This window comes from Rattus norvegicus, chromosome 10, assembly GCF_036323735.1.
Source record: "Rattus norvegicus strain BN/NHsdMcwi chromosome 10, GRCr8, whole genome shotgun sequence".
In the NCBI taxonomy this organism is placed as follows: domain Eukaryota; kingdom Metazoa; phylum Chordata; class Mammalia; order Rodentia; family Muridae; genus Rattus; species Rattus norvegicus.
The window spans coordinates 53146941-53159150 of NC_086028.1; the positions used below are offsets into that span (position 1 = coordinate 53146941).

At 45.1% G+C, this 12210-nt stretch overlaps 2 protein-coding genes across 11 annotated transcripts in view; one reads left to right on the top strand and one right to left on the bottom strand.

Annotated features, from left to right (window-relative positions):
• The window catches only part of Cfap52 (cilia and flagella associated protein 52), a 41153-nt gene extending 34249 nt beyond the window's left edge, over positions 1–6904 (bottom strand). Inside the window, exon 1 of the mRNA NM_001100968.2 lies at positions 6786–6904. Coding sequence (NP_001094438.2) covers positions 6786–6855 — 70 coding nt within the window. The 5' untranslated portion in view covers positions 6856–6904. The remainder of the gene's footprint in view (positions 1–6785) is intronic.
• A 727-nt stretch (positions 6905–7631) lies between these two features.
• The window catches only part of Stx8 (syntaxin 8), a 239341-nt gene continuing 234762 nt past the window's right edge, over positions 7632–12210 (top strand). For 2 of the 10 annotated variants that reach the window (XM_063269750.1, XM_063269747.1), the window contains exons 1-2: positions 7730–7770; positions 10941–11040. Coding sequence is in view for 4 of the 10 variants with exons in the window: in XM_063269743.1 (XP_063125813.1) it covers positions 7682–7770; positions 10941–11040 (189 nt within the window). In the remaining 6 variants the exon portion in view is untranslated. Of the gene's footprint in view, positions 7771–10940; positions 11041–12210 lie in introns of those variants that run through there. The other 8 variants (XM_063269743.1, XM_017597495.3, XM_063269744.1 and 5 more) reach the window with 8 other exon arrangements.

A 12210-nucleotide genomic window follows, 5' to 3' on the forward strand; every position in this document is an offset into this window, starting at 1 on the left:
TGGGACTCTTTATAAACATCATATGGCTGTCCATATGGCAAGAGTAAAATAAGATCGTTGCTTCCCCCTTCACAGGAAGAACACGTTTCAGGTGGATCAAAGATCTAAACATGAGAAACAGGACCCAATGTTTGCATGGGTGTGGGAAATGGCTTTTAACCAGGAACAAAAACCAGTCAGGTTTATTGATTATTATCCAATTGTGTTTAAATCTGAATTTCTTGCTACAAAAGGCAAAATGAAAAGAAAAGCCCAAATCAGAAGGGATTCGTAGCACACACAGATTAAAGGAGGTTCTTGGTTAATATGCAAAGAGCTTCCACAAAGCAAGAAGAAAAACAAATTTTCCAACAACAACTACATGAACAAGGAATATGAAAGGGCGGTTTATAACACAAGGCCTTGAAAGCCAGTAAGCATGTCAAAAGACAAGCTTTTATTTGGGGGTTAGGGGTAGGTTGGGGTAAAGATTGGGGTTAAGGTTGGGGTTAGGGTTGGAGTTAGTGTTTGGGTAGGTGTTGCTTTGGGGATTGGATTGGTTTTGGGTTGGAATTGGGCTTGGGGTTGGGGAATGGGGTGGGGGTTGGGAATGGGGTTGGGGTGCGTGGTGATCTGATTTATGATTCCCAGAGGCTCACACTTGAATGTTTGGCTCCTAGTCTGCAGGACTGTTTAGGAAGGATCAGCATGTGTGGCCTTGATGGAGGCAGGGGTGGGATGTTACTGGGTGGGGTTCAAGACTATCAAATCCAACACTAGGCATAGTCTTTCTTTCTCTGCCTACTGCCTGTGGATAAGACAGAAGCCCTCAGCGACTTCATCAGTGTCCTGCCAGCCTGCCTCCTGCCATTGTCCCCACCATGATAGTCATGGACTCACCTTCTGAAACTGTAAGCACGCTCCAGTGAAATGCTTGCTTTTATAAATTGCCTTGGTGGGGCGGGGGGGAGGAGAGGGTGGGGGAGAGGGGAGGGTTGGGAGGGGAAGCCCATATAGAAGGGGAGGAGGAGGGGTTAGGGGGATGTTGGCCCGGAAACCGGGAAGGGGAATAACAATCGAAATGTAAATAAGAAATACTCAAGTTAATAAAGATAAAAAAAATTGCCTTGGTCAAAGTTGTTTGGTTTTGGACTGAGGTGCATATTTTACATATCAAAGTAGACCTGGCTTCTAGGTTCTCCCAGCATCCTTCAGTCCCTACCTGGCTGGCATACCCTGCCCCCAACCCTCAACTTTCCAGCCCAGGGGCTGGGTTGCCCATCCCCCAGAAGCTCCTCTCTATATAATCCAGACATTTCGATCTCCCCTCTTTCACTCTCCCTTCTCCTCTTCTCTCTCTGTGAGCAACTGTCCTTTCTCCCCCTCTCCCCTCCCCATGGTGACTCCCCTGGCTTTAATCCTTAGGGACTTGCCCAAGAGCAGCTTTCCAGTAAGCCTGCCTTTAATATATTCTAGTCTGGCTTGAATTGGCTCATTTCACCAGCGGAGAAATAACCTGTGAATGGTATCTCCTCATGGCATTAGAAATTAGTATCAGAGAGTGTCGTGTTGCTGTAGGAGGCTGGTTCATGCTTCTTCTTAGTGCAATGTGGACTTCGGGACCTTGGCTTAAGGGTAGAGGATGAATTGCTGTAAGTAGGGCTGAATGGTCATCCTAGGAGGAGCATGGGAGACATCGGCGCTAAATGAAATGTGAATCATGGAGGCCCAACTCAAGAGGTTTCAAAAGTGAGTAGTATCAGTGAATGAACTAGAGGCCATTTTTGTGATATTCTGGCAAAGAACATTGCTTCATTTTTGCCCTTGACTCAGAGATGAAGTCCACGATTTTTGGATTAAAGTCAACCGACATAGGAGATTTCAAGACAATTTAGTACTGACTATGTCATGTGACCACTCTTAGACAGATCCATGATGAAAAAAGAGAAAGTGGGACAGAAAGAAATCCATGATGTATATTCGAGGAGAGAAAGAGAACCAGCAAGAGTAATGTTGGAGCCAAGTCTTATGCTGGATGCTATATGGAATAGAGGGAGTAAGACCTTAAGATAATGCCCTACCCAACTAATCTTGCAACTTGCACAAGGAAAGCATCAACAAGTCAAAGCAAATGGATGCAAGAAGGGGACTCCAACAGCTTTAGCCACCTGGTTCTGGCTTTGTTAGGGTGGCTACAGAAGTGAAGGGTTTTGGAATCTCCTGGCAGTTAAGGAAATCCTCTGAGGCTTGGGATGTGGCAGGGGTGTCCTTTCCTGGTGGCCTGGAGAGGCCATAGTGTGAGGCTAGCTGTGAAATGATCCCTGGATTACATGGGGGACCCAGGAGATGTTAGAGAGTCCAGAACCATGGTATATCTGCGGAGGAGAGCTGCAAACAGGGTGTGGACCAACGGAGAGAATCTAGTGGCATCAACCAAGCTGGAAGGAGTTGGAGACCCTAAAAGCCATCTAAGCCAGCCAGTCTCAACCTATGACTTAAGACACCTAGCGGGGCAGGGTGTTGAATGACCCTTTCACAGGGTCACCTAAGAACATGGGAAAACGCAGATACTTATATTATAATTCATAAAAATTACAGTTATGAAGTAGCAACAAAATAATTTTATGCTTGGGGCAGTCACCACAGCATGAAGAACTGTATTAAAGGATCACAGCATTAGGAAACTTGGGAACCACTAAGTCCTTTGACAGCAAACATAGACTTATAGAAATTGGAGTTTGTCCTCCAGGGTTTGGGTTTCCCTTCGCTTTTTTTCTCGCCATGCCACTCTTTCCTCAGTTCTGGAATTACGGTAATGTATATTCTGTGTTATTGTATGTTGGCATATGCGATTTGCTTTTGGTTTTCTGGGAGGTTACAGCTAAGAAGTCGCCTCCAGACTCAGAAGAGACTTTGGACTTTTAGACAGTATCGAGGCTGTGAAAGACTGTGGAGACTGGGAGTTATCTGAGATGCATTTGCATCACGATATGGCGACCAAGTCTATTGGGGCTAAAGAGTAGAATGTGGCAGTTTGAATGGGAATGGCCTGCACGGGCTCATATGAATGCTTGGTTCCCTAGTTAGTATGACAGTTTTTATAACATTTAGGAGGTTGGCCTTGTTGAAAACGTATCTCTGAGGGTTGGCTTTGAGGTTCAAGAGCCCACACCAAAACAGTCTCTATGTCTAATGCATTTGGATAAGATATACATTCTTAGATATTGTTCCAGCACCATGCCTGCCTGTTTGCTGCCAGCCATGGACTCACCCTCTGACATGGTAAGCAAGCCCCGAGTTAAATGCTTTCTTATATAAATTGCCTTGTTCACAGCATCTCTTCACAGCAATAGAAAATTGTTTTTCTTTTTTCTTTTTTTTTTTTTTTTTTTTCGGAGCTGGGGACCGAACCCAGGGCCTTGTGCTTGCTAGGCAAGCACTCTACCACTGAGCTAAATCCCCAACCCCGAAAAGTGTCTTAAGACAGGTGTGCATGCCTTCAGTTACATAGTTAAGATTCTTAGCTGCAAACGAAAAGAGTCAACTCTGGCTAGATATAGCAGAAAAGTAATTTCAAGAAAGGAGCACAGGATTGATAGGAAGTGTAGAAAATTTACTTGAAAAATGGGCAGTGGTAATGAGAAAGGCAGGTCCCGTGCCACTGGGCCCAGGCTCCCATGATCATGGTGCTGCGGAAACAATGTGGCATTTGATACCCACAGTGCAAGAGCTTTGGTCCTCAAGAGGAGAAGTGGTGTGTGAGTGTGTGCATGCGCATGCGCATGCGCATGTGCGTGCGTGCGTGTGTGTGTGTGTGTGTGTGTGTGTGTGTGTGTGTGTTGTGTAGGCTTGAGGATGATGTTGAATATCTTTCTCTATGGCCCTTTACCTTATTTTCTGAGCTAGGGGCTCTCAGACATACTGGTTGGTTAGGCTGACTCTGAGGATCTGTGCCTGTCTCCTACCCCAGCCCTCCAGTCCTGGGGTTACAGATAAATGCTACCATGCCCTGCTTTTCACGGGACTGCGGAAGACTCAAACTCAGGGTCCTCATCGTGGCATCATAGTCACTTTATCAATGAAGCTAACTCTCTTTCCTAAAGGTGGTATAACTTACTCTTCTAGAAGTCACAGACACAAACACCTTATTCTTATCTTCTTATATTATATATATATGTGTATATATAATATGTATATATGTATGTATTATATATGTATATATATGTTATATATAATATAGGATTATATAGAGGAATATATATATATACATATATATCCTTTGCCTATTTGAGAACTAAAGTCATGTCACTGTTTTAATGACACTTGTGGGCTTTGAGCAAACAGCCATTCATTTGTTATTATTAATATTGTTATTATTGCCATTATCTTTTTCAGGACTTTAGCTCTTTATAGAGAGCTGGAAAATAAACCACGTGGTTTATTTTAGACTCTTTGAACCATATGGTTGGTGTTGGAGCCAGTCCTCTCTGGTAGAAGAGTGTGAAAATAGCCACAGACAGCACCTAAACAAAGGACATGGATGAGTTCCATTAGAACTTTATTTACAAAACACACAGTGGGACAAATCTGGCCTGCAGATTCCTGAGCGGTTGTTGTGGTTGCTGTTTTTAACCAAGAGCTGTGGATATAATGGGAAAAATCAGTTGACTGTGACCAAACTCTCAATAGCTGCAGCCTGATGTCTTCGTATCTGACACAATTATATTTGGTTTGTTTACACGATAAGTGCACATCGGAGTGCAGTACCTAGTACAGTTACATAGATGCACTGCCGTTTTCAAATTCAAGTTTAATAACACAACAGTTATCATGAATCCTAATTTTGCTTTCAACTTCTATTTCTTTTTTTTTTCTTTCTTTCTTTTTTTGCTTTGTCTGTCCTAGAACTCAGTACATAGCTAGGTTGGCCTTGAACTCAGAGATCTGACTGCCTCGGCCTCCCAAGTGGTGGGATTAAAGGCATGTGTCACTAGGCCTGGCTTAATTTCAACATTTGGTTCACTCCATGGAAACTCTAAGCTCCGTTAAGGCGTTTAAAGCCTCTGACCTCCAAGCCCAGTCACTGTTCCCCCTCCCCTTGTTCTCCCCTTGTCCTGAAGCTTCACTCTCTGTCTCCCCCTTTCCTCCCTGTTCTGGCTACTTGCAATAATCTGCACCCCATTCCTTAGCCCCTGGTTAAAGGCTATTTAAATCCAAAAAGAGTCTTTTCTCAAGAGTAAATTCAGTCTGTTCTTGGCTTCTTTCAAAGCTGCAATAAATACTTTCCCCCATGGGCTCAGAAGTCTCAGCTAGAGTCTACACTACTCTTGCAGAGGACCTCAACCAGGACACCTAGCACCTGTGACTCCACTGAGGCCAGATCTGGTGCCCTCTTCTGGTCCACATGGGCACCTGCACTTACATGTCCATTCCTCTACCCCATAAACATAATTAAAATAAAATAAGGAGCTGGAGAGTTGACTCAGCAGTTAAGAACACTGGCTTCTTTCCCAAAGGACCCAGCTTTGATTCCTAGCACTCACATGGGACTCACACCTGTCTGTAACTCTAGTCCCAGTGGATCTGATGCTCTTTTCTGGCCTCCTTGGGCACTGGTTCACAGACGTTCACTGCAAGCAAAACACCCATACAGAGGTTTTTGGTTTTTTTTTAAATCTTTAAAAAAAAAAAAAGTAACCTTTCTCCCAAACTTTGATACACTTTTCCAATTCCCTCCTTACTGTTTTAGCAAGAATTCAGGTATGGGCTAGAGAGACCACTCAGTGGTTAGGATCATGGGCTGTTCTTCCAGGACCAGGGTTCAATCCCAGCACCTGCATGGCAGGGCAAAACACTAATGCACATAAAATAAATTACTTAAAAAAAATCAGTTACAGATCTTCTGTGTCTTTGCACTGACCAGCTCACCAGAATATTTGTGTCTTTGCACTGACCAGCTCACCAGATTTTTTTTTTTTTTTTTTTGCAGTCACCAGGGGTCACTTATCAGTAATATTTGTCCATCTCTACAGACAGTGCTGGCTCTGATAAAGAAAACGCTGGCTTTCAATGAGAGCAGCATAGTACAACGGAGAGTCAAGAACTAAGGCCCGGCCGGAGTGCTTAAACCTTTACTCAGTAATCGTTCCGTATCACATCCTTGCTACTGTAAAGCTTTCAGGCATTACAAAAAAAATTGATTTCCCCCCCTAAAATCTAATTCCTTGCCTTTTCACAACACCCCAAACACGATCCCCCAACCACAGCATTTTTCTCCCAATGTTTACCATGACAGTCACAAGAAAAGCGCGAGCACAGCAGGAAGGCCCCTCCAGAATTAACAAGGTTTCTCCCTTGATGTTCTACTTCCCTCCCATCCTGGTCTTAAACCTTTGAGAGTTCTACTTTAGTGGGGGGGAAAGAGGGAGAGGGAGGGGGAGAGAGGGAGAGGGAGAGGGAGGGGGAGAGAGGGAGAGGGAGAGGGAGAGGGGAGAGGGGAGAGGGAGAGGGAGAGGGAGAGGGAGAGGGAGAGGGAGAGGGAGAGGGAGAGGGAGAGGGAGAGGGAGAGGGAGAGGGAGAGAGAGAGAGAGAGAGAGAGAGACCCTTACTCATACTCCTACCGAGTTAGACTCATTTGGTCTCTGAATATGGAGCTGTTACACCCACACCAATTCCCTAGGCTCGGGAATCCTGGGGGCGGTGGTGCCTGGCCAGACTTTTACCACTATCCCCACTGCCTCTCAGGCGCTACCAAGTCAGCGTCTCACTGTCCCTGAGTAACAAGTCAAGGTTGCTCTAGGCCTCACCATTGAAGCCGATCACAGCCTGAAGCTCCAGTTCGGCTACGTCGGTCTCGGGTAAAATTTGTTCTTCCATCCTGGAGAGTTTCAGCTGGTTGATTCCTCAACTCCAGGGTGCAGCGTCTCCTAGTCGTTATGGTAACTGGAGCACGCATGCGTGCTAGGTTTACGCCAGAGCAGAAACCCAGCCCACTGAGTTTAAGTTGATTTTCCCCTCTTGCAAATGTAGGGAGGACTTCCTTATTATGTATTTTATTCATTCTGGAAATGTAGGTGGTAGGTTGATACTGGGTACGCAAGGTAAATATCCTCCTCTCCGTGTAAAGGTCTGTGACTTTTTTTAAACTATAAAATTAAGCCCCTCATGATGATTATTAAAAATAATTGAACACAGAAAAACTGAGCACAGAGAATTGCCTGTGATGAATAGGTTGCTTAAAAAAAGCATGGAATTGCTACTTCCTTGTAAAGAAAAAAATTGTTTTAAAAGACACTAAAAACGTTTTAGTATAGTATGCAAGTGTGTGTGTGTGTGTGTGTGTGTGTGTGTGTGTGTGTGTGTGTATGTTGCCTCTATGTATATTTCCTGCGTCAGCCATCCAAGTGCTGGAATTCCGGGCTTGAGTTATCACACCCGGCTTGTTTTTGCTGTTTTGAATTAAGAAAAAAAGCATGCAGAGCCGGGGTTGAAGCGCTTCCATTCCCTGGAAAAATGGTTTGATTCTTTTCAGCAATGTAACCATTTTCCTTTCCTCCAGCAATTCATGTAAATTAACAAAAATCGATTCTTGCAACCCACTGTCCCCTAGGGGTGCGCTTTGGGGCGTAGTTCTGAGGTCAATAAAACAGGTTTCACTTTGCAAACTCTGGGCTCCGGTGGCGCACCCTCCAAACTGCGGAGAATGAGCCGCGCGGGCCGCCGTAGTCAGCTGCTACGAGCAGGAAGTGTCCCAGCTGCAGGCGGAGACTGCACCATGGCCCCAGACCCCTGGTGAGTTGCCGGTGATGGCGGTGATGGCAGCAGTGTATGGGGATTAACTTGGGGGGTGGAACTGGCTTCCAGGGACTGGCAGAAACCCTGGTCATCGTTGAGCTTGAGGCTGGCGGCTTTAGGGATGAGGATCGGGCGAGGATCCTCCTTGTTGAGGGGACTCAGCCATGTACTGCCTACTCGGTGCTAACTCTGTGGTCCCAGGGGAGACTCTGACCTGGGGGAGCTGGGACTTGAGTAATCGAGTAATTTGCCCCCTTTTTTATGGGGCTTCCTGCCTATCCTGCTTGTGGCTGACTGCATGCGTAGACTTCCCTGGGCTCCTGTAAAAGTGAAGTCGATATAACCTTTCGGTGGGATATTCCTTCACCCATTAATCCCCCTGCAGGAAGGGAATAAACTGAAGTTCACACTCCATGGTCACCAGTTAGTTAGTAGCTAGTTGGGCACGGGTGTTATGGGCTCTTCACAAAAAACTTGTAGGACTCTGAGAGGGAAATTTTGCACTTGTAATAAGCCCTTTCCTGCATCAGGAGCATGAAGACTTATGTGAGTAAGAAGTGGTGTAGAAAATACCTAATAGGGATCATTTATTTAGCAAAGAAGCCCCAAGGAGAGAATGATGAAAAAATATCTATACAAGGAACAAATTGCTATAAAGTCATGACCTTCCTGATTAACAATTTATTACACTGCATTTCTGTAAAGTCTGTGTTGGAGAATATGCCTTATGTTGGTGTTTCTGGTACAATTTATAATTGTTTGATGGCAGACAGTTTTGAATATGAAGAGAGTGGATCCCAAGGTCAGGCTCAGAGTTACCTGGAATCTAGGCTATTTGGGCCAGTAGCTGAATTGTTTGTTGTTTGTTTTTCAGTGTCTCAGTGAGTTTAGGTTGATCTTGAATTCCTGATCCTCTTGCCTCAGTCTCCGAAGTGGTGGCATTACAGGACTCTGCCACCATGCCCAGCCAATTGCTGAATTTTCCCATAAGGTTTTGACAATCGTATACACCCCTGATAGAAGTTTAGAGACTACTGAGTATCTGAAGGAAAAAAGATAGCACCTTCATCACTTGGAAACAATCAGTGCTCACTTTTTTTTCCAGTGCACTTATTGTTTGAATTTATATCCTGCTTGTATTTTACAAAACAGGAAGCATTTCTCCATGCCCTTAAGTAGTCTTAAAACCATGATTTTTAATGCACATCAGTGCATTGTCTGGGTGTGCATAACTTATTTCAAATTTGAGCTCAGTGGTAGAATAATTGTTTACCACATCCAAGACCCTGGGTATGGTCCCCAGCAGGACAAGAAAGCTTTCAGCTGTCAAATGAGAAAGCCACTGTGACAAACAAGACTAACAGCAAAAGAGTTGCTTGAGTGTCTTGGGTAAAATTCTCCTGATCTCATTAGATTCCCGTGCCACGCTCTGCAGAGAACTGATGTCCGCTATTTTGTACCTTCCATGTGGCAGAACATGCCAGGCATGTTTTCTTCTCTCATCTTTGCTTATGCCGTGTGCCTTCCACAGTGTTTAGATTTCGCTTCTCCTTCCTATAGGGAAATCTGCTTTAGACTTTTTTAGAAGTCAGCCCAAAGTGTCCTCTTGCGGCCCAGCCTGTTTGAGTGCCTCATCAGTGATCTCTTCCTTCCTGGGCTCTATAGACACTCAAGTTAGGTCCCTTTCCTAATTGATGGGACTTGGTTAGGGGTTTATATGTTTGATGTGCTGTCACAGAGCTGGACTGAAGCTCCTGTCTTCATAGGTGATGGTGTGGAGACAATAAGTATGGGGAAGTTGGGGCTAGGATCATTTTTCTTATTACTCTGCTATATTATTATTAGTCTTTTTAAACCACCTGCTTTTTTTCATAAGCCTATACCAGATTATACTGATTCATACTGGTTCATACTGATGTATACGTGAGTCTAGGCTTAGGGGGTGACATTGCCTCTGAAGTGCTTGTGGAGTTCACAACACAAAGTTCTCTGTATAGGACCTGGAGCCATAGCCCCAGCCCGAGCTACACACTTTGGTGACTGAGCCTAGTGCCTTGCATAAGCTAAACATTGATCTATGCCCTTACTCACCACCACCCCTTTCTTTTTGAAGTATGAGACTGATCACTAAGTTTTCCCCAAGCTGCTGAGGTTATAGGCTACTACTTCTAGTACTGGAATATTTTAGGGAAGTAAGTTACTTATCTTCTTATGGGTAGAACTGGGACATCCGGGCAAACAGCAGTTTTCAACATTTTGAAATGGACAGTCCTGGAAAATACATCATTCACATGAGCACAGGAGTCCCCGCTTGTAAGGAGCAGAGTGGCGTGCGAGATGAGACAGGAGATGAACATGCTGTGATAAGGAACACTCTGGGTGCTATTGGTGGTTGATTTGAAATTTTTTTCTAGAGATTTATTAATTTATTTTATGTATGTGAGTATACTGTCACTCTCTTCCAGAAGAGGGCATCGTATCACATTAAAGATAGTTGTGAGCCACCATTTGGTTGCTGGAAATTCAACTCAGGACCTCCAGAAGAGCAATCAGTGCTCTTAACTGCTGAGCCATCTCTCCAGCCCTGAATTTTAATTTTTAAAAGATTATTTATTTTAAGCATGTGGGTGTTTTGCCTGTATGCATGTCTGCACACCATGTGTTTGCCTGGTAACTTACAGAGGCTGGAAGAGGGTATGAGACAATTCTGAATTGCCACGTGGGACCTGAGAATTGAACCCAGGGCCACAGGAAGAGCAGCAGTGCTCTTAACCTCCGAGCTAGCCCCTCATTCAGCTCATTTGAATCTTTCCAAGCCCAACACTGTTGGGTGGCAGGTGGAAAGCCACTCAGTGTTCTGAGAGAACCGTGGCAGGGTTAGGAGTCTGCCAGGCTTCTTTGTCAGCTAGAGTGTTTTTGCTGCCTGCCCACAGTTCCTGCTGTCCCCGCAGCGTGCTTTTTGCACGTCACTTCTCATCTTGCCTCTGTGTCTCCTGCCCTGAAACAGCATCTCCTTGTCAGTGTGTTCCCTTAGACTAGGCTGGCCTCGAGCTCACAGAAATCCTCCTGCCTCTGCCTTTGCAAGGCTAGGATTGAAGGCACGTGACACCACACCTAGCCAGCACTTTCTTTTAAAGAACTTTAACGCGACTTTGACTTTGGTGCAGGTTCTCCACGTACGATTCTACTTGTCAGATTGCCCAAGAAATCGCTGAGAAGATTCAAGAACGAAATCAGTGTGAAAGAAGAGGTGAGAAGACACCTAAGGTAATGCAGGGAGGAATCCGCGTGCTGCTGAGCTCTGACGTCTGAAAGCATTGCTAGATCTGAGGTGTGCCGTGGGGGGTGGGGGTGTGCATGTGCATGTGTGTAAATCTTTTAGATCTTTTGGTATGTTGTATCGAATTTTACTTTTTCGCCATCGGTAAATTATGACCATTCCTCCAAGATATAAATTCCTCTGTATTTCATTCACTGACTTTTTATACAGCTACAGTTTTATACAGTTTTATACAGTTTTATACAGTTGTTCATACTTTTGATAGCTGCTGGCATTACATTCCCTAGGGTTCACACTGTTGGCAGCTGCTGGCACTGTACCCTTGAGTCTGTGTGTGTGTGCGTGCGTGTGTCCCTTGGGTTTGTGTGTGTGTGTGCGTGTATGTGCGTGTGTGTGTGCGTGTGCGTGCATGTGTGTGTGTGCGTGTGTGTGTGTGTGGTGTGCCCTTTTGATAGAGTTTGGGGTATGTGTGTGTCTGTCTTTGTTGCCCAGGCTGGCCCTGAGTTCAGGATTCAAGTGGTCCTCCTGCTGAAGCCTCACAAGTGGGGAGCAGTGTGAAGTACTGCTCCCAGCTGGTTGGAGTTTTTGCTTCTTACTCTATTCTTCTCTCTAAATACATGGCGGGCTCCTTCCCCTCAGCTCCACATCAGCATGATGGGCGCTCCTTTGGCTTCCAGGGATATTAGAACAAAGCTAGGCTTTTCCAGCCTGCTGACATCTTGGACAGTTGCTTGATGCTTGTTACCTTGCTCATCAGAGAGAGAGAGAGAAAGAGAGAGAGAGAGAGAGAGAGAGAGAGAGAGAGAGAGAGAGAGAAGAGAGAGAAGAGAGAAGAGAGAGAGAGAATGAATGAGAATGTGTGTGTGTCCATGTGTATGTGTGTCCGTGTGTGTCCGTGTGTGTGTGTGTGTGTGTGTGTGTGTGTGTGTGTGTGTGTGTGTGTGTGTCCTGCTTCTCCCTGAGCTATATAGCTGCTACCTTGTTGTTGTTTTGTTGAGCAAGGGTCTCACTGTGTAGCCTGGACCATGCTGACCTTGTACTCCTAGAGATAGATCCTCTCATCTCTCCAGAGCTGGGATTATAGGCGTACCCCAACATGCCTCACGTAACTGCTACTTTTAGCAAGCAGCGGTGACAACAGTGGCATTCTGCCTTTT